This window comes from Melopsittacus undulatus, chromosome 10, assembly GCF_012275295.1.
Source record: "Melopsittacus undulatus isolate bMelUnd1 chromosome 10, bMelUnd1.mat.Z, whole genome shotgun sequence".
NCBI classification, from domain to species: Eukaryota; Metazoa; Chordata; class Aves; order Psittaciformes; family Psittaculidae; genus Melopsittacus; species Melopsittacus undulatus.
Window position 1 is genome coordinate 16,792,480 of NC_047536.1, and position 26,225 is coordinate 16,818,704.

Sequence of the window (26,225 nt, forward strand, 5' to 3'; positions counted from 1 at the left end):
TATTTAAAGCTGGATCTGGTAAATTAATGCCATTTACATTTCAACATTAAGGCATATTTCTAAAATTCTTCTTCTAAGCAAAAAAAAAAGCAATAAAAATTGAGGTAATTCTGTAGTAGTTCACACTGTTATGTTTGCCAGTTGACACATCTATAGAGCATACACACACACACACATACAACCGTACCAGTCAAGTCAGACATGCACATGGTGAAAAAAGACCAAAGATGTAATGAGTATAAACAGCTCCATGCTGAGCAGCTGGAGACATCGTAGGCAATGAAAACACCATATTGCCTCTGCCAGGTTAAGTAAAACACCACCACACAACCTTCCACATGGACCATGCCTGTTCTGCTCCCGTTCTGTTTCTAAAGTGAAAGTACACAAAACTGGCAAAAATTGTGCAAGGGGAAAAGGAATACAGCTTTCCTCAAGGAAAAATATCCCACGTCACCACCAGGAGTTTGGTGAGAGCAGATGGTGTCATAGCAGCACAGAAAGTAATGACAGAAACTGAGCTTCTGCCTCCCACTGAGCCCTCCACAGGTTACAAACATAAATGTGAGGGTCAGGAATCAAAAATGAGCAGCAAGGGTGAGTAAAGTGATGGCACCGCAAAGGAAAATGGAATGAGAAAAGTCTTTCACTCATCAGACTACCCTGTCAGCGAACTGAAACTAGAGAGTTATGAGATTTAGAGTTTCTAGATAAAGGAGAACTTTAGCACTACAAGGTGTCATTATTGTGATGTGATCACATTCACAATAAGTTCTCAGTTTTGCTATCAAACTGAACATCGTGAACCAGTAAGAGCCTTTTTTCACCACCACCAAGCAACAAGCAAACCGATCCCAGCTCCCTTTCAGAGGACCGCAACATACTGTGGAGATCCAACTTCACACATCCAACACTTCAAGACCTCCATCACCAGTGCTACGCAAGCTCCAGAGAAGAAAGACACCGAGCACCAAGTGCCTGGTGTGAAAAAAAGATTCAGCCCAAGATTTAAACTTGGCAAAGTCAAGGGAACTTTCCGCATAGAGAGAAGAAGAGAGCAAAAGGCAAAGTCCACATTCGATGTGGCATGCATTTAAGGGCAAAGGCAGAGTTATAAATGGGTCTTTTACTTGAAGATATTTTCTGGATGGGGTAGTCTGGATCAGGTCTTGACAGCCATTGTATCATGTAGGTTTTCTTTGAAGGATCAGAAACGTTTCCTTGAATAGAGGGGAAAAAAAGATGTAACATAATATATATTAGCATTAAGTAGTTGACTTGTTAGAAGTGGATAAGGTATGACCATCAGTGGGCTCCAACAGTGAAGGAGCCTGGGGAAGGATTATGACTGGGCTGTGTAGTTTTGCTACTGCAAAAGCCAACACTGAAGGCAGCCTGAAGGCCAGTTCTCCAGAAGAACTTCACATGGCAGCATTAAGTATCTCCTAAGATACACCCAGCCTAGTTTAATTATACTGTTTCTTTAAAATCTTTGCATTGGAGACCAGAATTGACAGCTTGGTTCTAATTAATTAGGAATCAAAAGCTACCCTGACAAATCAAGAATAAAAGAAAAATATTAATTACTTAATGATAGGAATATATTAAATGATCTCTTAAGTATCATTTGCAAACAGCTGAAAAACTAATAAGGATAAAGGCATTAATGTCCTGGATTAAGTAAGTATAAATTGATTATAGCTTAAAAAAATTGAGTTAGATAACCCCTAAAGACAACTTGAGCTTGACAGAATGGAAAAGAAGCCTGGAACTGTTGCTGGAGATGGGGAAAGCAAAGAGGCATCTTTGTACATGATGCCCTTGATTAGCCACAAGCCCAGCACATTCCACATTTGGGAAGTCTGCTCAAAATCAGATCTATGGAGAATTGGCACCCCAGGCAGATGCAGCACACAAATATAAATTCAATGAAGGCATTTCTAATAACATAACTTTTTCCAGCAAGTAACATACGGTAGAGAAGACAAGAACTTACTTGAACATGGAGGTAGTCTGCACATCCTTACAGTCTCTGGTTTATTTTCTTTGCAAAGGCCGATGGCATTGTCTCTGGTCCGGCACAGGACTGGGCGATCCTGCGTGCCATTGCCACAGCTGACAGAGCACTGGAAGAACAAGCACCAGTTAGACTCCAGCCACCCTTGGGAAATAATGGATTAGTAATTAGTGGCAACAGTAAATGATTGTGGGCAGAATAAAGAGCAGGTAGAAGTCAGCTTTCCTGATGCTGACATCTTGTATGCATGGCTCACAGGATCATCCAACAGCACTGCAGGATGGCTTCACTGGCTGTTTCACTACTACTGTCTCTCCATCTAGCTCACTTCCTGTGGCATTAGTAGCAAGGGAAGCAATACACCCTCTGTGTAGTTTATTGTGTCAATGCATTTGAATAGAAAGCCCAGAACAAATGCCAAGAATTTATCCCCTCCATTACAAGAAATCAGTTGCTTGAGACCTCCAGAAAGGGACTGACCTGTGACCAGGCTCCAATTCTCCACTGTGCTGGGCAAAGCTCCCGGTTGCAAGGCCTCCTGCCCTCTGGACGGTTGTTGTTGCAGTACTTGGTATGAACGGATCGATTTGTATTATCATGTAGGGGTTGGATACATCGGACAGATCGTACTTGATACCCTGTTTTCCCACAACTTTTGCTGCAAGGCTCCCACTCTCCTGTGACCCATCTGAGTGGGTGAAAAGAAAATAAGTTGAGTAAAATTACCTCTCTTCTAAATCAGGTGGGTTCAAACTGTCTGTTGAAGAATAACTCTTAAACACAGGTTTAACAAGATGTTAATACTAGTTCTGATATGGAAAAAGAAGATGTATGAAAAACCATAAGCAGTCATGGTGAGGGTTATTTTATCATGTCCCTGAAAAATCAGTAGTAAGACCCAGATCTTTAACATGCCTCTTTCCTGTTATCTCCGAGATAAGCATTATTGTTACATAGCTTCGTTTGCTTTGATTTTAAGTTCGCCCTTCCAAAACTGCACATAAAAATACAGTAGTTTTTATGTCAAAAGCAGCCACCACCCAAGGGTGCTGCTGAACTTCCCAGATCTTGGTACAAGAGTTGTGCCTTGTCTCATAATGCAGCAAGCGTCAGTCATCCCTACAGCTGGTTCCCACAGGAGTGAATCCAAACCAGCTGGGTTAGAAATGCAGCTCCAACCTGGCCAATATCTGTATACTCCATGGAGCACATCCCTGGCCATGCCAGACACCATCTGCTGAAGCACTGGCAAACCCAGCTGCACCATCAGTGCTCTGTGTGCTGAGCTCGGGGTGACCAAGGGTCCTCAGCATCGTAAACGTTTGGTTTAGGGGAAGGCAACACTACACTGAAAATCAGAAGGTCTGAATTCATAACGTGGAAATCAGTTGGGCCACTGTAAAATGCAACCTGTGGTTTGTGATGCGGCATAGCTGAAAACTGATCATCCAAACTGGCTCAAGGATTACAGCTACAACAGTAAGCAACTTAGAGAGGAGCAACAAGGACAGACAGGGCCAGAGGAAATTTATGTAGACTACTGAAAGGTTGGTTATAATCAAGTAATGGAGATATACAGCAGTCTATAAATATTTACAGAATGCCGAGATATCCAAGAAGGAAATATTGTCAAATAAAAACAGTATTCATGAGATAAACTTAACAGAAAAATATAAAGTCTGAAGAAATATCTCAAGTTTGAAGCAATTGTCCTAAAGTACTCATAAAACCCTGAGTTTAGAAATAGTCAAGAAAGAGCATGGGCACAAGGCAACGCCCTAAATGCTCAAGTTAAACAAGAAGTGGCAATTTCACCCAACTTTCTCTTTGTAGCCTGTTGAAAGTACACAGCTGTGGAGAAAGACAAGCACAGCAGAGCACAATGCCATGAATCCCAAGGTGATTTCAGAGACAAAGATGGCTTTTTCCCAGAAGTGAAGAAGCAGCATATTAGTGCAGTGGGTGTCACAGAGCATCATAAAATCTCTTAAATAATGGCCTCTCCTACATACTCATGTGAAATGCTCCAATACCATTCTATGGAAACAGAAGTGACTAAAACATTCAAGAATCCAAGGACAATTTAGGATCCTATTGAGTCTTTGTGGTACCTGGGTCCAATTATAGTTGCAGCTGAAAGAAGAATACAGTCCTTTACAGAGAGCCTGAGACACAGTTAAGTCATTACTTCAGTTTTCCAATAAATAAACGTTAAACCATGACCCATGCTGAGTTTATGGGGCACAGTTTCTGGACTTTTCTCTCTTTTTTTTTTCTATCTTTTTTGAAAGGAAGTTAGGAAATATTGTGTGGTATGTTCTACTTATTTGCTGGGCTTCCTGGAATCCAGACTTGGTCCCCAGAGGTAAATGCTGGGATCAACATACTCCTTTCTTGTTGCAGTAGCAACACAAGGAATATGTGAGTCCTACATGTGGCAGAAGTAACCTGCTGCCAGTCAAAATGTGAATTAAAGTATTTGTAACACTTGACTATGTCTACCAAAGGTGAAGGTGTACCAGGCTTTCCATGCTGTACAAGAGCAGTTAGGAAATCTATCAGGTCAAGTATTTTTTTCCTGTGTTCAAATGTCCAAAAATATGCTGTGAACTTTAGGAAGATTTGGATCTGAGAGCCTGTATGGCAACTGGCTTTTTATGTAGCACTCTTTAAATTTGTTCTTACATGGTTAATTCACACTGTGTAAAATTGAATTTATGTCTACTTTTTATTACCTCAAGATGGCCTGAACACAAAAGTCTGGATCAAGACAGCACTTATTTTCTAATCCAACTTATTTCAGCAGTAATAGGAACCAGCAGTCCCAGAAACAGTATTTCTACAAGCGTAACCCAGCATCACATGCTCACAGTTCTATGTCTCTGCAACGCTGCATAGAAAGGAAGCTAAAGTCACCTTCTTTCAGGTGACAAGTGCCATCTGGGTACAGAGCCTGCTGCAGCTACCACCAAGCAGTGCTGGTGGGCAGTGATGCTTACATGGGCTGGGAGCACTCCTGGAGGTTGCACACCCTGCGAATGGGCTTTGGCTTCTGGATCAGCTCGCAGTAACTCCGATGAACCATCTTGTGGTCTGTCTTCCTCCGGCAGCCGTACTTTGTGAACTGGTAGCCTGAGGAAAGACACTCCTCTTATTTTCAGTACTGGCACATCTTACACAGGACTCAGGTTTCAAACAAACTGAGCAAGCACCGTCACATATTGCAGCTGGAACTACAGGTGAACATGCTACAAAAGGAACTGTACATTGCAATGAATGAACACTTATTCATGCAGATTTAGCACACGGAATTGTTCTGCCCCGTGGCACCTTGAGGTCTGGCACCCTGGCAGCTTGGAGACCCTCATCCATATCTTGCACATTTGTACAGTATTTCAGCCTCACAAACATAAATCAGGAACGAGTCACCCCACATCTGCCTGCAAACCCATTTCAGTCAGATTTTTATCTCCATTCATTATTTATTTCTCTGTTTCTTAACTTAAATAAAACCCATAGTCCTGGTTTCCCCTAATGTCTTGTGGCAATGAATGCCACATGTAGTGTTCATTCTTTTAATAAGAATTAAAATAGGTCAGAAGAAAAATGTCTTAAGTGTCATCAGTTCTTTTTCTCTTCATCAATTTTGAGCACTCTGGGGTTTTGTTTTTACCTCCTCCACAAGGTTTTGAACACTGGGACCATTTCTTCAAAGCCCATTCATATGACACTGAATCCTCTTCCAAAACATTATTATTATCTACATTCAAAGAATCTTCATGGATCATGTACTTGTAAGTCAAAGATATCTTGGCACCACCATGAGGAATCACCTAGTAAGCAAAACAAAGGTAGGGAAAAATGATATGAAAGACTCATATCAGAAGCTATGTGAGATGATATGAAATAGCAATCATCATGGCTCACATAGAAGAACATCCCCAGAGGCATTTAAACCTTTTAGTTGCACTCAACACATTTTTTTTCGCCTTATGATAAAGTATCTCTATCCTTATGACACAGAGTTTCTAAAGTGCATATTAAGAAAGACTGTTGTTGATTTAGACTGATTTCTCTTGCCAGCATTGAACTGACTTCACGATACTAAATTCTGTCCATACCCATTCATAAAGGAAGGAAATGTACTAAGATGATAATGGGTAGTTCCACTGAAAGACAAGGCAAATTCAAATGCACTGATAACTGAAAGTAGTGAAGAAAACTGCTTATATTTCTAATAAAAACATGAATGTTCTTATGATAATCCTGGGAATTCTGTGAAATGTGTTATTTAATCCTGACAGAAATATAAACTACTTAGAGTTTTTGCTATCACACTGCACTAAGACAAACGCAAGAAAACAGAACTCAATGTGAATAATGTGCAAAACATTGGTCCTTTGAAAACATAATATTTATTCCTCCTTTGACATTCAGCTGCTGTAGCTCAACACATTACAGCTGCTTTTTGAACCAAACTACCACTATTCATTTTAGTCTATCTTTTGCTGGTTTGCAATGAAAAAAAGGGTATATTTGGGTGGGTTTGGGAACAGCAGAACTGGCTGTGTCCTGACAAAGTGAGCCTGGGAGCACAAGAATCCTGCATCTGCCTTTGCAGGTTATCTCTTCAAAACACAGACAGGAGAAGAAGCTTGTGGAACTACCTGATATGAACCATTTTGACCTTTTTTATCTACTGCTCATGAGCCAGATATGGTAAGTAACCAAGAGAGCCTTCACGCAGTGGTCATTTGCTTAGCCATCCACAGGAAATAATCATGAGAGCTGGCTGCTCAACACATAACCTCCAGTTAGAAAAACTCTTGTACAGAACAATGAATTAGGAAAAAGGAATTAAAATACATCTTACTATTGTCTTAGAACTGAAGCAGATGTGTGCTTGTAGCTCACAAGAGGAATCTAAAATACATTATAGCACATTATGGCTCTGCAACCCTGACACTGTGTTGCATGGAAGATGGTTTCCATTTGACTTACCAGAATGACTATTCCATTACGCAGCGGCCCCATGGTCTGCACAGTTTCTCTATCATCATCATTCCGATATTCCCACTCCACACCCATGTCAATAAATACTTTAGAGTCTGGCACGTAGTTGTCTTCACTGAGAATGAACTTCCCTGTTTCACGATTTTTAATTGCTAGGAACATAAGAAAAGTGAACATGAGAGATTTGCTTCTCATCTCAAGTTCTGTTGGCCTCTTGTCCCAGAGGAAGAAGCAGACAAAGCCAGTGTGTCCTTTCCCTCTGTTCCCTCACTGGTTTGGAAACACTTTTTCAGGTGTCTCACTCAACTGCCAATGCTTTTCCTGCTCAGCTCCAGAAACATCAGTTGTCCTTTTTTATCTTTTTCATAGCCTGCCTTGCCAGCGAAATGAGGCCAGCACAATTGCACCGCATGCATCCCTCTGCCTGCTCCCAACTAACAACTTATAAATCCACCAGCTAAATCTGAGCCAATTTGAGAGCTGGTGGGGGTCCCACAGCTACTCAGCTCTCTCACATGTTGTAAGGCAGCTCAGGGGGCTGTTACTGCTCCACAAGAGAAAGGCTACTGGGCTAACCCCCAGCAGGTCCACACAGCAAGAGAGAGAGGCTAGAAATTGCATTAATTCTCTTGCTCAGAACCACCTCTGACACCAACACTGCCCTGCTTAAACTTGTGTTGCTTTGCAGGCCCCTGCCTATTGCACGCAGCACCCAATCCCTCTGGTTCAGCGGCCATCAGTGCCCCATCCTTCACCTGGAGAGACTTCAGCCACCTTTGTATTAAGACTCTTGGCTTTCTGAGATGGACAATTCATTCTCCTCGTTAGAAGCAGCAGGGACTGTTTGTTATTTAACATCAGATTTTAACTCCTCTCTGTCTCTAGCAGCTATCTGAGCATCCTGCACCCTCAGCACTGGCCTAGACAGAGAACAAGCTGTTTGTGTCCCCTGTGCACCACTTGCTCCACACCTAAAGAAGAAACTTGTCTGAATCAGTGTGCAACCACTCTCCTGATCCACAGGCCAGGCTGCACTGAGCAGCAAGGGAAGCAAGTTGGGATGACTTGGGAAGACACAATTAAGCCATTCACTGTGAATCTACTTCCAATTAATAACAGCCACTGCTTCCCATTGATTACAGGGCATGGTGAGGAACAGATTTCAATTCCTTTCTAAGTTGCCGGATTGATCAGGCAGCCTCACATCAATACTGTTAGCAATGGGGCAGATCTGAAATGGATTTGGATGTAGCTGGGAAATGACAGAGGATGGGAAGCTCATTACAAAATGCACATGAAAATAATGCATTGCACCTCATAATGTAATTCAGCTCCTCTTCCAGCAGCTTTCGCACATGCATATGCCAAACCAGTGATCTTCATGCTAGGACACTGGGGAATCCAGCCCGGGGAAATCAAATTGCCAAACAAGTTTCCTAATTTAACATGCTTAAAGGAGGTATGTGGTGTGGGAAGATAATGGGTAAACAAATGCATAAACACATTGTCAGGCTCCAGAGACAAAAATAAACAGCAGGAAAAAGATATTCTGACTGAAAGTTTTCCTACTTGTTGCATACTTACCGAGATTATGACTGGTGGCATCTGTTTCCTGTATAAGTAAGTGTCTTGCACCAACAGGAATTTCAAACATCTTAATGTGCCCTTTATTCGAAAAGATAGAAACTGGTTAGTTTGTCTCAAACAGTAGGAACCTGTCTTAGGTTTTAAAATAAATCTTATTTTTCAAAAGCAGGGTGCACTACAGCAAGTTGAACCTAATCCAGCATCATTCTCATCCCTATTTCTGTGCTAGGTGATAGAATATAACAGGGACAAAGGGCAGAAAAGGGTTAAAAGCAGAAAAATGCCTTAAGTGTCATCAACAGACTTTGCTTCAGACTAGAATGGGCTTTGAGTGCCATATGCACTCACAGAGAGACTATGCCAGCTCCTGTCTGACAGTGAGTGATGATGACACTCCAGTGACTCAGATCAGCTGAGTGACAGCAGCAGCACGAACAAGTCCATGGTTCTCCAACAAGCAGAAATGAAGCCCTCCTCTATGCATGCACAAGCCTTGATATCAGCAGATTTAACCAACTACTGAACAAAAGTCTTGTTCTCAAATTCCAGAGGCATCTCAAAGGCAAGTCCAGACAACTGACTGGAATTAGTGATGCTGTAAACAATTTGTGATTGCTCTGGTACTTTCCATGAAACACAAGAGTTCAAACACGAACACCCTGAATTCCCCAGGACAAAACACACCGAATGCACTGACCTTGTTTCTTTGGTATTCTTGAAAATGTTCCTTTCACCACTTTGCAGTGGGAATTATCTCCTCCACAAACACCACACTTATCTTCCTGCTTCGTGGAACCTATGACTCTGTCACACCCAACTTTCTGTGCACAGAAAAGAAAACCAGTCATTCTCATTTACCCATGCTATGATTCAAACGAGACTTCAGATATCAACCCCAGACTTCTGCTTCAGCAAAGACATACAAATTGTAGTATTTTCCTGGAAGAGCAACATCTAAACAGATTTTAATACCTCCAGTTCCTATAACAGCTGTCAATCAGGTGACTGTATTATGCTTCACAGTGGGCCTCTTACTGAAGGAAAGCAGCACGGTTAAGGAAGAGCTCTTAAGCCTCAGCTTATCTTAAAGCAGATGCCAGGAGAATCAAGGCATCCATACGAGGATAAGCACCTCCACCAGTGCATTGCTAAGTCAGAGCCTCTAATTCCATTGAAAGATGACCTGCAGCAGATCCCAGCTTAGAGGAATGGTCATTGATCTTTTAAAAATAGCATGATCAAGTACAGAGAATGCACATCAGCTGCGTCTTAACACCGCTTTCCTTGAAAGCTGCTGCATGTTCCTATTTCATTGTACATTCCGCCCCCACTAAACCTCAGCAGGAAAAGCTTTCGGTGAATGCTAACTGTAATAGCTCATCTTCAAACACTGCATTAAATATTACTTGTGTAGGTAGGAGCTGTTGGCATTGAGTCACATGCAATGTGATGGCAACTGTGAATATCACGCATAATATTGTGACAATAATCCTAATGAAATGTCCTTATTGCCCAAAGTGTTTTTATAGTTAATTAAATAGTCATACTTGGAGAGAAACACTCAAGCTACCGTTTTAATTGTTTTCATAGTACATAAGCTCTGAAGGAAGCCACCAGGAGCTTACCAAACAGTCTCCCCGCACGCAGATGCTGTAAGCGTCCTTATAGGAGCAGCGGGTCCCATCATGCACCATCCTTTTCATATACACCACATCGCCTGTTTCCTTTGATTCACAATACAGGTGGCACCTTTCCTTAGCTGAAAATAAAATGACCCAAATTGCATGTGTTCGGTTTTGTTGCTGACTTTATGAATGGCACTTTCAATAGAGTCTCTCCTCTTGCATACATCACAGAACGTAACATGGTACCCCATAAATCATCGATGCTTATCCCCTTTCAAAGACTATGTGATCAGTTGGAAGCTGCTGAGTCATTAAGAATCCACATTTCATGATTATGAGACAATCTCAAAAATAATAAATCATTTACATTGATGGGGGGACCCGTATTTATTCCTCTGCTGAATGATGCAATCTGGCAGAGGTGTCTGCAGTCTGCTGCATGACTACCCATGAGAGATGCAAGTTTCTCCATCAGTTTTGCCTGCACTGCACTGAAGTCTGAAGAAAGCACAAATCATTTTACCATTAAAAGCAGCTGTTTGACAGAGTGAATCTGCCATCCAAAATGTCTTCAGAGACAGCTGTGCTCTAGTGTTTCCTCCTAAACATGAAGTTAATTCTCCCTCATTGTTGGACTTGTATTTATGATAGCTTACATCATTAAACAAGATTATATGTCAAAGAGATTCAGAAAAACATTTTTTTTACTGCTAACACATTCACAAACAGCCAGACAAGTGTACCTCTTTCTCCTTACAAAAAAATAAAGCTGAAATGACTAGTCAGTGGCTGAATAAAGTTGTATTCCACCAGTGTATTTCATTTTACCCATCCCTTTTGCTGTCCTGAGCCTCATAATAGGATTCACTATGCTTGTCTTGGCAGTGAAGAGCAGATAAGCTTTCTGTTAGATAAAACACATAAAGGTTCTGCTGCTTGGGACACTTTCCCCAACATTTAAAACAATAACAACCTTCCCAATTAAAATAAAACTTCACAGGCCCATTGCCCTGTATAGTCCCATGGTCCCTGATCTCTTTTCATAAAGTCCTTGTTATGCTGTTGGTGTCCTCATGGCCACTGGGTATCGGTACATCAGAGACCTTTCTTATGGCTCCCAAATGATGCAGAAATGTTGTGTTAAAAATGTAGGGTCTAGATTATCAAAACAGGCACTTTACTCTTTTTGGTGCAGATTATTAATAGGGCCCTAGTAAGACCATAATAACCCCAGAGAACTGATGTATTTGAAAAGATTACAAATATTGAACTCTGCACAAGACACAGATGTGCACACACCCACCCCTGGGTATGTACCCACACCCACCCCAGGCATGCCATACATTCACTGTGCATGATTAAATAATCAGGTCTGACAGGGTGCCAGCAACTGCACAAGGGCTTTATTTTAGTGAGGATTCTCTTCCCATTGTTCTATGGGAACAATAATGTGCAAGTGCTGTTAAATTGCTGTTAATTGCAAAGAATTATGTTCTTTCTATTCATGGTGTTGGGCATATGAGGTAAAAGAACATGCACATGGCTGTGTGACAGTCTGTTTCCTGCTCCCCATGTGTTTCCATCTCATCCAATTGAGGCTGGGAGCTAACAGCCAATGTCACTGTACACTGCCCTGACAGATGCATGGCACAAGGGGTGTGAGCCCCACAGGGACTGGTAGATAGGGTGCATAGTTGGCTTGGAGTGGGAGACAGGCCATGCACAGCCTGGCTTAAGCACACACTGGGGTGTCTCCAGTTTTTCTCTGGCCATGGGATATGATGCTCCCCTCTGTCCCCATCACATACACAATGTGCCAGACACGTCCAGCTGAGCTGCGTGTCAAGTGTATGGATTTATGCCACTTTTGAGCCATGACTGCATTATCTGCACAAAGTATGTCGCTGATAAGCCTTATCTTTACAAAAGGGAGTTTAAAATACATTAGAGTTCAAGCATAAGCCACCCTCTGGCCATGGTTTCACACAAAAGCTGCTCCCTCTAATAACACTGCACAGGTAAATGTAACTCTAAAGGTGGCTGCACCAGTTATATGGGAAGCCAGCAGTGCCCAGTGATCAGTGCTCAGACATCAGTGAGCTGGTTTCTGACCCAGAAGCCATTGAATTTGACAGAAAAACATTTGATTTGTTTCAGTGGTCTTTGCAGCAGACTGCTCCAAAGGCTAAAGCAGAGGCAAAGGTCCTGCAGGCCACACAGCATTCATCCCCTCTCCCTGTGCCATCAAAGCTATTTCATTAAATTAAGCTGTTGAGGCTGTCTATGCCTCTGAAAACCCCAGATTGCACAAGATGGCATGAAAAGAATGAGGGGACCCTGAGAACTGTTTGGGAACAAAGTCAGGAGAATTAATTACAAGGAATTTGCTATTAACTTCTGGCTGAGTATGCTCTCACTGGAATGCAAAGTGATTCACCCAAAGTGACCCTTCCCCTCCCAGGATGGGTGTTTGGCTGAGGACAGATTGGGTGCCCAGTACCTGCTTCATGCCAGGCCAACCCTGCCCTGAAGGACTCATCATTCAAACGAATTGACCAGGTTTAAAACTAGGGAGCACCCATACTGATTATGGAATGAGTTGAGAACCATATTCTCAGCATGTTTTCAACGTAACATGTTGCCTTCATGGCCCAAATCAACCAGGTGCACCTTCACTGACAGGTAAGCAGAGGCATTAACAGGAAAAGGAACGTTTTTGTTCTAAGAGGCAGCCTCTGCTGAGATACCAGAACATCACCCTGACCATGCTGGTTCAGACCCAGCACCTATCCAACCCAACACCTCCCTCCAGCAGTGCCAGAAGTGCAGATGTAAGAACAAACCTGATACTTTTCTCAGAATATTCTTCAAGATCATTGCAAACTGCAGCTGAATCTCCCCTCTATCAGTTTAAAGCCGTTCCCCCTTGTCTTGTCCCTACGCTCCCTCATAGAAAGCCCCTCTTTGGAACAAGCCATCTCTTCTCCAGGATGAACAAGTCCAACTCTCTCAGTTTGTCTTCACAGGAGGGGTGCTTGCCGCTCCTTGTATAATTTGCATAAGTTTTACCTCTCCTTATGTAACTTTTATTTGTGTTTGCAACTGATTTTACTTTCCATAGGAAAAGGGACTGCTCACCATCGACATGTTCATAGGGGAGCCAGTGGTGTTTTGTGTTCTGGTACTCAAAGTAAGGATCCCACTGCCGGCACTGCTCCTCCCTGAAATCTTCCAAGTCCTTAGGACAGTCCTGAGTGTTGCACAGCTGGAACTCATAGCTTGGCCCCACACATGTACGGCCTCCATTGGCGGGACTGTGGAGGGAGAGAAACCCATGGTTAGTTTTACCATTAATGTATGAATCAAGGGTTTATAAAACCATCTGAGGAGCAATTTAATTTGTAGTAATAACAGTAGGCACTTGATGAAGCCAGCTATGTATTTCTGATATGGAAAATATTTATTTCCTTTAAAAACCTGCTGTCACAGCCTTCTGCAACTACAGCCTTCAACCACTTGATAAAGGTATGAAAAGACATTTTCTTGGTGCAGACCAGGAAAGGAAAGTGTGAGCAGATGAAGCAACTCATTCACATTCACCCCTAAGCCAGCAGCAAATCCAGACAGCACAGCTCAGTGCTGCATCCCTCAGGCAGAGGAGCATCACTATTGGATCTGGCAACACAGAGCACAGGAGTGATAGCTGGGTTTGCACCCTCTTCCAGGAAACACAGAACACATTTTCAATAGTCCATTAGGCTTTTTCAACATGAAAATAGATTCTTACAACTAAAACTGTGCCCGCAACCATAAAGGTCACTTTCATGTTGCCAGTGTAATAAAGGCTGCAAAGAGAATGGGTACTTTTCTTAAAAGACCAATTTCCATCAGAAAATGCTGTTTCATAAAACTTGATTTATTTTGTTTTAATCAGTGTAAGATGATTTGTAACACCAGTCAAGTTCAATCGCTTTATCAACAGAAACTGAGACAGTCAATGTCAAAAATACTCTGTCTGGAGAAAGCATTTAATTCTGACAATTGCTTCAGGTCTTGCTCTTAGGAGCTTCACATTTTATGATATGGCAATAAATAGCAATGATGATACGTTTCGCATCACTTGTACATATCAACCTTTATTAAATATACTTCCAGTATTACTGGAATTAAGTCATTCTACATTATCTAGGTGAGCCATATCAAAGTTATCAAAGCAAACCAATTCAATGTCACCAAAAGTAACTTTGGGGAAGGTCCCAATCTCTGGGGCTTTGCTCCAACTTGGAGTGAAAACACTATGAAAATATTTTAAGCACTTGTTGAAATATCCAAAAAGTAGATTAATAAAAATCTTTTAAAAGTATATGCATTAAAAAAAAACCAAACAGCAATTCATTGCCATTATTTCCTACTCACATATTAAAACAAGACATATATATAGGGCCCTAAACTTTTACTGATGTTTTATGCAATAGCATAATAGCACTTTCAAGATATTTCTTCTCTATAAGCTGCTTAATGGATGGATAAGCTGAGAAATAAAGATGATTCATGACTTGCTAAGGGTCCAAAGTAGAATTTCTAACAACATATACTACAGGTCAGATTTAACAAGCCCCACTAGTGATTTAGCAAGGATCCTCACAGTTCATTCACTCCACATCAGAAGAACATATGGATCCATCCGTACTTACTGTGGATTGTCACATTGACGTGTCCTGTACTTTACTCCAGTGCCACATGTGCGAGAGCAAGAGCCAAACTTGCTCCATGCCCCCCAGTGTCCATCCTGCTTCAGGATATCTGGAGTTAGCCAGATGCAGTGGCCTTTAAAGCAATGCTAAAAGACAAAATCACATGTCAAAATGATTAGATGGTGAAATTACTATGTGAAAAACTACGATGTGAGAAACTGTAGTGCAACAGATTTCATTTTAGGCACAAGTTCTGGAAGTTTTATTCACCTCTCCAGCAGCAATAGGGAGACTCACTGTCAGATTGTGCCCATGATCCCAAACTCACTCAGATTTTGTAAACTTACACACGTTAAGTGTGTACATACGTATCTTGTGCACTCATACTCAAGCCTACCAAGTTTGTTAAACTGCTCTCAGCATCACATTTATTCATCACTTGTCTGCAGCAGTGATTTCAAGATAACTGATACAGATTTATTTAAGGGAAATAACAGAATTCCAAATCTTGGGAGGCTAAAGGTAAAATTCTGCCTCCACCATCACATGCAGCCATTTCAGGAAGTAGCAGCGCATGCTCCTGCTGCAGCACCGTCCTTCCCAGCAGCTCCTAACTCAGCATACGGATTCCTGCCCTAAATGTGACCAGGCAAGTGGCATGAAATTAAAGACAGCTCACATTTTAGGTATTAATGCTATTAAATAAAGAACTCTTGCAATCTCCTCGGAGATCTTATACTAAAATTGACCAAAATACCAGGAAGTATTAATTAGGGAGTAGCCCTGCACAGTCCCACTTCCGGGCAGTTAATCATGCCCTAATAGGCTTTCCCTTTACCTGAGTTTTAATACAGTCATTCTACAGAGGTTGAAACACATAATTTTACATCCCCCAAACCTATGTGGTGTTTGCACATTTTTTTAAGAGCCTTCATAGCTTCAGTACCAATACTCTCTACTGTCTCCTTTCATTAAAGAAACCTGAAAAATGCCTTCCCACCAATTCCTGCAGTCCTTAATCAAGGAATTTTTACTTCACTGAAGTCAGGGTGAATTCTTCTCAAGGATCACATACTCTAGGCCCTTTCTAGCACTATTTCTGCTTTCATAAAAGCTAACTGATGATGTGAGGATGCTGGAAAATACTTCCACAGCCCAACAAATGACTTTGCATTAGACTGTCGCAGTTTGTCTGCGCTAACAGTTACTGCTGGGATGAGAGCTCTGGCTCAGCTCACAGATGGCTATAACAACAAGTGCAATCAGTCACTTACTTTCCTTAACATTCAAGTCAACAACAACATTTTACACAGCTTAACAAGCCCTGGAACGCAGGAATTTGGCAGGCAGCACAAGCCAAGCATATGGCTAAACGCATGCTGCCAGCAAAAACAAAATCAGAAGATATAGAACAGGAGAACGTTCTTTAGCATAGAGGCTTAGTGATCTGGAAGACGAATTCAAAAGTGATGGATAATCATTAATAATGCTGAATTAAAGAGAGAATCATTAGTAAAATAGTGACACTAGAATCATTAGTAAAATACTGATTTGCTACCCTGCTCTGTGACTGGCTCTTTCTTCATGTAATTTATTTTGGTGCTGATTTGATTGGACAAGGAGTAGAAAAAAAGAAGAGAAATTAGGCTTCAACTATTCATTCTTTCTCATTACTTCAAATATTCAAAGTCAAAACCTATGAAATAGATGAGTTACCACAAAGTCAATTATACCAATCCTGCTCCAGAGCTGTAATGGGCAGATTTTTCTTAGCTGTTTGACAGAACAAGAGATAATTCAGCAAAGCATGAAAGAAATGCAAAATGCTAATATGTCCTTTGCTCTCCTCTGTTTTGAAGCTCAGCGTTGTACCCTTCAGGGACTGTTTACTTATGGCTTTAGAGAGGTTTGTTTGAAGGAACAGTTTGAGTTGTCAGGCCCCGAGTAGCAATGGGACCATTCAGAGGTGCAGAGGAAGCTGGCAATGCATCAGCTTGTCAATACAAATTTCAGTTGGGCTTGGAAGCAGATGAGATGTGACAGCTCCTGATCTGTGCTTGCTTACACATCCTTTTATCAGGGTTCTGCATCCTTCAGGTGTTAAGTTCCACAGCAATCACCAAATCTGTTTCAAGAGCCACTTAACATATGTTTGTGATGTGATGATCCAGGATCCAACACTTGGAGGAGGAGGAGAGACATGTAATGTTGTGTTTTCCAACCTCTTTTCCCTGTTTTAGCCAGGAACAAGGGGATGTGGGTTTGCAACAATCACTAATAAACCAGCTATTTGACACCGTGACTGGTCCCTGAACTGGAAGGCAAACATGGAAAAGTCTTACTGACTTTAGTGCATAAAGGAAAGAGCAGCATTGATTTTTATTGGAGAAGCTGGTCATATGCTGATTGTCAGGAAGCTATTAGGAGACAAGCATTTGTGTAAAATGAGTCATCCCCAGCTCTGCCTTTTTGTTTGTGGATTAAAAGAAAGGAGCCTACATAAAACAAAATGATTCACAACCAAGTCTTACTCTGTGCAGACCCATGCAAGAAAAGGCATGAGAAGGTAAAACCAGAGATGGAGCAATCTCCAGTGTACTAAAGGAAGCTAGAGCCAACCCTTCCTATTGCTACTACATTAACTGCATAATGAGGCAGAAAAGAGCCAATTTCAACCACTATTCCCTTCATAAACAGGGGGTTTCATTTAAAGAGTAAAGTACATGAAAGCAATTTTTTTCTTTAATGAGAAAAAACCCCTGGGTGAATGCAAATTGTTTTCCTAATGGAAGAGAAGATGACTCCTTACAGTCTCGCCTATTTTTCTGGCAAACAGGACAGTCCAAAACAAGTGCAATTTCCAGGAGAGGAAGCTTAAATCTCTTGCAGTAAAACATTCCACTGCTGTTTTCAGCAGTTCTTTGAAACAGCTGCTGTGGATGCCAAAAAAAGAGCCAGTGTGTTCCTGTGGGCTTAACACATCTGCAAGTTAATGTTTCAAGAAGACTTGCAGAACTTCCATGGATAACTTTACCTATTTTATATTAGGCAGCAACTTGTGACTTTCCTATCTCCTTGCTTGACACCCCAGTCACCCACAGGTAACCCCTTGAACTGCACTACGGCAAATATCCCTCAGCTCTCTTCAGCATCCTGAGATCGTATCAGGAGAAAGTTACTTATTTATTTGCATTTCCCATCACACGCAGGCTGGTCCATCTGTTTGGGAATAATTAGTTGCAAGGGATAAACTGAAAGCTCTAACACTGAAGTCTACCCTGAGCCAGTAAAAGTTTATTCAGCGGAGAATCAAGTATCCTCACTGTTTCTGTGGTGACTAACACAGCATACACTTACCCATCTGTCTCCTGTCTCCAAGAGAAGCTGAGGTCAGCTTTCTCAGTGGGAAATTATCTGGATTGCTTTGAGAACACATTAGTGTTTTCAGAAACCTTTTTTCTTGGTCCATTTTCCTTCTCAATAATATCTATTTATTTCAATATTTAATCATTCCCTTCCTTTCCGGACAGACTAAAAAATCATTCCAAGTTTGACTCAGATCCTCTCATTAGCGTGGTGAAAGGAAAGACAAGACTTGCAAGGTTTATGCTGGATCTTTGGCACGTAAGCCAAATCCAAAAGCAACATCAGCTTGGCTGGCAGGAGCTGGTACCAGGCTCTTACCTCCCTCCCAGAGAAGAAACAGAAGGGGCTCAGGTGGTGAAACCTTTGTGCTAGTCACTGCAGCAAGCAGATGGACCCAAGCATGCAATCTCCTTGCATGGATGACTTTGGGTTTTATTTCTACCCTGTGGAGAGCAGTTACCTACTTCAGCTGATACAAATGTCTCCCCAGAAGAATAATAGCTTAAAAAAGATGGAACAAAAGCTGATGATACATTTCAGGAGGTTGCTTGGCTTCAGCAGCCTGAAGCTCACAGTGGAGCTGACAGACCTGTATACAGTAAATAAATTATCAGCTGAAAGCATATGTTTTCTTTTAATCCACAGAATGCTATGCAGAGTTAATCTCTGCACAGCTATGCCTCATCTGCATGGTTTACTACAGCAATTTATGGCATGTCTTTGACTTCATGTTAAGATTCCGACCCTCCATGTGCTTAACTTTACACACTGGAGTAATTTCATGGAATTTAATGTGAATATTCAGACACAGAAGTAATTGCAAGTTGCTGCATCATCAAAGCTTCACTAAATTGACAGAAACTTCCCTCTTGTTATTGAAAACTCACTCTAGTTTAAAAAGATCAGGCTGGGAGCAATATGAAATACTCCATTTCCTTTAGGATTCTACCAAAATAGCAGTTTTCTTCCCTGGCTGGGAAGCTCCAAGAGAATATTTTATTTTTCTCTCCCTAGACCCAGCAAGTTATTAGTTTGCTGCCAATTACCATAATGGTTGTTCAGTGTCTCCTTTTCCACAAGGAGACCCATTAAAAAGTTTTTGAAACAGCAGAACCTCTCTCTTTTGGCAACTTCTTTCAGATAACCACATGCACAGAAGAGCTTACATACATTTGCATATATTTACTTAAATATACATCTATATGTGTGCATACATGCATACATACACATATATAGACAGCATTATAAAGTCTAATCTTCCTTCCATTTTTAAGGGCCAGTGCTTAAGTCCATGACAGCCTGGGTGTGCAGACATGACTCTTATCAGCATGCTTGTTGATAATGTGCTATGGATCTCATGTCTACCATCACTGTTCTTGCCCCAGTTAGGAAGGAGGCAGCTGGACTGGATTCTCCTCAATAGCATCTGCTAAGCTTGGGAAGGAGAAGAGACCAGTTCTCAGCTATGTGAACACCAGGCTTAGGTGCAAACATCTACGCACCATACGTCGCGTTAGTCTTGGGAACATCACTTTTGTTTCTGGCATCCGGTCCCCTCAGCTGCTGCAAAGCCAGGATGTTTCTTTGACACATCAACAGTGTTGTGATTGGTTTGAGCTTAAAATAGGCCCTGGGAATTAGTGGTATGAAATCATGAAAACTGCAAGTCTCTAAAGTCGGGGAAAAATGGATCTTCTTGAATCAACATCTTTAACTGCTTATGTTTCTGTTCCTTTCTCTTCTGGTGTTATTCCAAAGAAAATAGTGTATCAAGTTTGAAGTTATTTTCCTCTTCCTCATGCGCTGATGAGGTATCATGGGAGATCTATCTTAAAGGAGGCTGCAACACATCAACTGAGCCCCAGCTTTGGGCAATAGATGCATTTTACATTTCCTGTCCTGTCAGGTAAGAGTCTCTGGTATTTTCCAAATTGATAAAGACAGTAAACAGGGGAAGGCCAAATCAAAGGCAGGAATGAAAACAAAAGGAATAGATGGAAAAGCACTGATCTGATGTGCCTGTACTGAAAACAACAACAACTAATACATACACTGGTCAAATGCCGAGTGCCGGTGTACGAAGTCGGCTGTATAACCTTCCTAGTGCTGCTTCTTTCTAAAATGTGTTTAGCTCAGACTGCTCAGCCTTATCTAACAAAATGGTTTTCATTTTCTGTCACTCTCTCAGGTTCTACCTGAAGGCTGAAGTAGATTTATTTATCAAAAAAACCTGGCACAGCTCCTTTGGGAATAAAAGTCATAGTCCCATCATCTACTGAAGCTTCAGAATGTGCACATGCTCTCTTGCATCTCCACTGAGCTAAAAAGTCTGGCTGTCTGCACAGTTTGCTGGAGCCTTGGATCCCAAATTCCAGTCCAGAGAAAATTTTTACAGCTGAGTTGCATAATATCCTGACAAACTGCTTATAATGGAAGCACTGACAGATCCTTAACTGTATGGTTACAAGTCCTTTTCATCTTCTCATCTCTGTTTGAATACTAATATGAATGAATGGCTTGGGGAAGAGGGTGATGCAACAAAATGGAATATAACCGCATTTGGGGGGGTTTCATTAGTATTTTTAAGGCAAAAATCAAGATTTTGAAAAGTGAACTGAAAGAAACTAATAGTTTGGATTATAATTTTTAAATATATATATATTTAAACAAAAAGCAAAGCTGTTACAAAAGGAATAATCTAAAGAAGAGAAAAGCAGAAAGGCATGGTTTATATAGAGTATGACTTGCTAGGGAATTAATTTAGCATTACATTATGTTTTCACAAAAAAACACATTTCAACCCATAAGAGCAGCTGCTAATACAATTCATTTGCCACATAAATGATGTCATCCCTTCAGTTCTATCAACAATATTTCCAAGTAGCAGCATCTTCCTCTCCCCCATCAGTCTCTGCATCCAAAGCCCAGGGAAGCCAGACTTTTACAGCAGACTTCAAAGGACTTGGAATTCAGATCCACTATGAGCACAGCATGACCTCCACAGAAGGATAACAGAGACTTGGAGCAGATCCAGCATGGTGGCTGCGGGGTCTGAGCAGCCTGAGCCCTTGCCACCTTGACCTTTACTCCACACTTCCTCATGCCTCCCTTGGCTCTCATCAAGGCAGCAAATCCACCTCCACAGATCAGCCCTTCTCTCTTCATCTTCGCCATCACGTTGGTTGTCTCTAACTAATATTCAACTCCCACATCTATCCTTTCCCTCATGGCAGCCACAGCGGTTGGGCTGTCATCTCCAGGACCTCGATGCTCTCTGCACCCCCTGCACTGGGGAGGCCAGTCAGCATCACCATAACATCACTGATACAAACATAACCCCTCCAGCCTCACAAAATTCACTGATGAGTGGAAATATCCCCAGATTTTGCTCTACCACAAAGACTTGCCAAGAAGCACAGGGCAATCTGCAGATACTTCCATGACTTGCCTGAGGATGGGGTTTGACGTTCACAAACCCTGGCCCTTACCTCCTCCCCTCACACTGCTCAACAGCCTTACTTGCACTCATGAGTTCAGGTCCTCAAGTTAAGTTCTTTTCTCATTCCCCTTGATTTTAAGGGGAACATCCCCACCTGCACACGAACACAGGAAAACACAAGAGCAACACCTGCTCTCACCTTTCCTGGTGCACACATGGTCCCGTCCAGCGGAGGCCCTTTCTTTGTTTTGCAGAAGTAGGGGTTCTCGGGGTGGCTACACCACAGCTGCTTGCAGGGGTCGAACGTACGGAACTGAAACACAAGAAAAATCAGAAGGGATGATGCTTCGAGAGAGCTCCCACTGGAAACTGCAATAGGAGCTGCAGCGCTGTGGGGCTTTTCCTTTTCTAGCTGTAAATGCCAGCTCTGATGCCTTAGGAACACTCCAGTGTCTGTGCATTATCTGAGCTTCCACACAGAATCATCTGTGACTCTGAAGCGAGGTCCCACCTGCATTCAAAGTTGGGTAAAATCAGTCTTAAAGTAGTGACCAAAGGGACAAGGGGAAAAGCAGTCCTCCTGACAGTCAGACACACACTCTCTTTCCTTACAGCTTCTCCAAATGGTGCTGCTTCATTTGGCAAACAATTCTAAAACTCCTTGTGCACTCATGGGAGAGGAGAGTGCTCAGACTGCAGCTCAGCTGCTGCAATCACCTTCTTAGGAGGAGACAAATTTGACTCAATGAATAAACCGGCATTTTACCTATAGATTGTATAGAAGAGGATAAGCACCACCCACCACACAATATGCTAAAACATGATGTCAGGACATGCTTTTGGCTATTCTGAACAAAGAATAGAGAGCATCTGTCCCCAGGACTCAAAGAATGGCTGTAAGAAAAGACCCTCTTTAGCTGGGACATTCTTCCAAGGCAGCATCAGTGGGAATTGTGTCAAGACACAGCACTACAGCTGATGCTGTAAAGGTTCTCATCTGTTCTCTACAGACATAGCTTGGCACACATGTTCCTGCAGATGGGAATGAAAGCAGAGATGTTACGTGTTAGCAGCTGCCACATCAGCTGAAAACATCTCTTCCCATTTAATATTTTGTCCTACTTGAGGACCTGGAGGTGGGAGGCACAGCCCTGCTGCAAAAGACTCTACTTTCTGAAGCCAATCCAGTGCGAGTTGCACTTATCCTGCCTTGCTTTAAATTTAGACTTTGTCTCATGTTTTCCTGGTGCAAGAGAGCCAACTGTGTTATCAAGAGTCCTTCCAAGCTGCTCTACTTGCTGTCAAATTTATTTTCTCATGCTAGGCATCAAAATGTATCATACTTTTCATAAAACTGGATCATGAAAGCATAGTGTCCCATGTTTGCACTACAAGATATGCCACCAAATCCATCTCCTTCACACCTGAGTGGGAGTTTTGTAGCAAAATAGGAGGCTCAATAATGCAGCCAACTCATTTGCTTGAAGTTAAAGCTATTTGAGATGACAGAATAATTACTTCTGTAACTCCAGTTTGAAACAAGAAAGACAGAGATACTTAAAATAACGTATTTGTCAACATTCAATTGTCATTCCTTGCTTACAGCTAAGTGGGCACAACATCTTTCCTTGTGGGCTTCACTACACTGTCTCTATTAAGGGCATTTCACAGACACAACACTTCTGGATGAGAAACAGCAGAAGCCAAACTTAAGTACTCACAGCTGTGCACATCATGTAGCCCAAACCAAAATCAAACCGGCACTGCTCATTCATGGAGTAGTGAATTCCTGGCAGCTGTGGAAGGGAAGGCCAGTCGTGTTCGAAGGGATCATCACGCAGACAATCGTAGGAACTGCAACAGGCAAAAATTAGAGTAACAGATGGGGCTGTGAGACTTGCACAGTGTTTGTGGTTTCATTGCCTTTTTGTTCCAAGCTAAACAGAGCCTATGATTTCTCAGATGCTGGTCATGAAGAGTAGCTAATATTGCAATTACATTCATGTTAAGTTTAGCATACTGTATCCACCTTTAATGGATGCTGTATATAACTTTTCTGAAGCCCTTCCATTGTAATTTCCATTTAGCTTGCAGGTAAATTCCTATCAGTCTCCAGGCTCCTTATGTGAAAGGAATCAAAGGAAGAATCCACATGAGACGAAGAAGAAAAGAAAGTTTAATTAATTTTCCATTTGTGGAATTTCTTGCTGCCTGTAACTGTCTTTCAAGTGAGGTTTTAGAAGCAGACACCAGGGTAAGCATCCAAGATTACCACTAAGCTTTGCAGTTTTTCCTGTGTCCTTGCTGAAAGCAGCAACTCATTTACAAACGTGTGCTTTCCTGCCTGCATTAAATGATCATTTGCTCCCTTTCTGTTTCTCCTGATAGCTCTCAGCTCCATCCATACTTTGTGCAAAGTTTCCCTTCTGTGTGATGAATATGCGAGTACCTCCTCTCCTCCTGTATAGTGCAGACAGTCTTTGATGTACTAAAATCCCATTTAAGTTGTTTGGAGGACAGAGGACTGATGCTAATACCAATGAAAGGTTAACACAGTATAACCAGCAGTTAATTCACAAGACTAACATGGTCAACAGTATCTCTGAAATGTCTCTGAGTTATTTAACAGACATGAGGACAGCATAAACAAGTCTGTTCTGGCAATTATTCAAGTTGCCTTGAAGATACCAATGGCTCAAAGCAGAATTTTGAGGTTAGATTTACTTCAAAGCAAGCCACCATTCTTCTTTGTTACAAGATATTTTCAAATAGCTCTATTTAAAAGAATGTAAAGCAGCTCTAGGCCAAATGACTTTCATTTAAAGTCCAATGCTCTGCAGGATCTTGCTAACTGAAACAATCACACTTCCCTCACTATATTTCTATTCCATTGCCATGCCTAAGATACCCAAAATAATACAAATATTTACAAAAAGCCTGACTCGTGTTTATTTCACGTATTTTGTTGTATTTTTTTCCTACTCATTTTCAGTTTTGCTAAACATCCTTGTAGTTTCCCCATATTTTTGCCATACAACTTGCACTTAACAACAGAGAGAAGTTTTTTCCTATATGGAGTGAAACCATGGTCATTTAACATCACAGTTTGTCAAGGCAATCCAGAGCAGGTCTAGTGCCCAAAGTGTCAGGTTCAAAGGGAAGGCAAAGGACACAGATGAAGCTGTTTAAACAGGTTTTACATTTAGGGTACTTGAAGGAAAAGTAATAACTGAAGAATTATTTCTAGAACCATGCCCTTTCTCTGGATATCTTAGAGTCAAGAAAAGCCCCGAGCACTTGAAGGGCAGAATTTCCTCTTTAGGCAGCACCATCTTATCATTGACAGGTATCATAAACAGCAAATGGCTTTTGAAGACAAATTTGGTATCTGTAAGATAGACACCACAGTGCTGAGTAGCATAAGCACTCCTCCAGCCAGACACTGCATTAGAGAGGGAGGAAAGTTAGCAATGAGATTTGCAATAGTGCCTTCTCATACCCCCTGAGAGGACACCATATATGCTACCAATGTCCAGAAAATTAATAGATGCAAATCAAATAAGAACAATTTAATATGGGTGAAGAACTTGCCTTATTATTTGCGATTGATGGGAAAGTATCTTGTTCCCCATAGGAGGATCCTTTGTTTTAGTCAACCCCATTTGAGTAACTAACACAAGGCTAAAGCATAAATGCTAGATGCAGAATTATTCTTACATGCTTCCTAATCAAAGGAGAGAGACTGCTTAACAGTTACTCACTGGAGATATCGATTCAGTTCTTGCTGGCTGCAACGAGACCAGTGGAAGCGATGAAACGCAGCTTGCACAAGAGGGGCCATGATGCTCCCCAGGCGGACTTCGTCCCCACATCTGTTCCCTTGGCCATCGTGCTCCATGCCTAAACTGCCCCACACAGGAGAGAGCCAGCACAGTTACGTTGCAGGTGAACTCTGAGTGCCCAAGTGCTTTGACATCTCAAATGTCACCAGTGGTTGACTGCAACAAGGTTTATAAGCCCCATGATCATGTTCACATGAGCAAAGTCATAAGAAATAAAACAGGGTGAGCCTGAAGCTAAACAGCTCATCTGTAGTAGCTCCCACAATGAAGTGTTGACCCTTGAGAGTACTTTCATGTGATTAGCTGAATCCTCTAGACTAAAAATACCTTCTTTGGACTTTGGTGCACATCCACATTTGTGAATTACTACAGCTCAATGAATCTATTTCTGGATTAAAGAGCTAGTCCACCCTCCTGGAGCAGTAACACAAATGAATTCATACTCCAATCTGGAGCTACGCAGGAGTTTATCTTCATCACACCTTAGCTGAATTTGAAGTCATCTGCAATTGTAGACAAGTCCTTTCCATGGGGGAAAAAAAGAGACACCACACTGAAAGATAGTGTAGACTAGCTGCTGGAATTGCCCAGTAGCATTCCCACATTGTTACATGTGAAACAGCCTGGAAAGTTATTGGGTGC

At 41.8% G+C, this 26,225-nt stretch overlaps 1 protein-coding gene across 1 annotated transcript in view; it reads right to left on the reverse strand.

Moving 5' to 3' along the window:
- The window catches only part of ADAMTS2 (ADAM metallopeptidase with thrombospondin type 1 motif 2), a 175,439-nt gene that overhangs the window by 8,303 nt on the left and 140,911 nt on the right, over window positions 1-26,225 (reverse strand). Inside the window, exons 8-21 of the mRNA XM_034066717.1 lie at window positions 25,503-25,646; window positions 23,463-23,595; window positions 21,941-22,054; window positions 14,937-15,082; window positions 13,381-13,556; window positions 10,243-10,376; window positions 9,315-9,438; window positions 8,615-8,695; window positions 7,019-7,182; window positions 5,691-5,850; window positions 5,017-5,149; window positions 2,498-2,705; window positions 1,997-2,126; window positions 1,131-1,220 (exon numbers count right to left, since the gene is read on the reverse strand). Of these exons, the coding sequence (XP_033922608.1) occupies window positions 1,131-1,220; window positions 1,997-2,126; window positions 2,498-2,705; window positions 5,017-5,149; window positions 5,691-5,850; window positions 7,019-7,182; window positions 8,615-8,695; window positions 9,315-9,438; window positions 10,243-10,376; window positions 13,381-13,556; window positions 14,937-15,082; window positions 21,941-22,054; window positions 23,463-23,595; window positions 25,503-25,646 (1,937 nt within the window). The remainder of the gene's footprint in view (window positions 1-1,130; window positions 1,221-1,996; window positions 2,127-2,497; window positions 2,706-5,016; window positions 5,150-5,690; window positions 5,851-7,018; window positions 7,183-8,614; window positions 8,696-9,314; window positions 9,439-10,242; window positions 10,377-13,380; window positions 13,557-14,936; window positions 15,083-21,940; window positions 22,055-23,462; window positions 23,596-25,502; window positions 25,647-26,225) is intronic.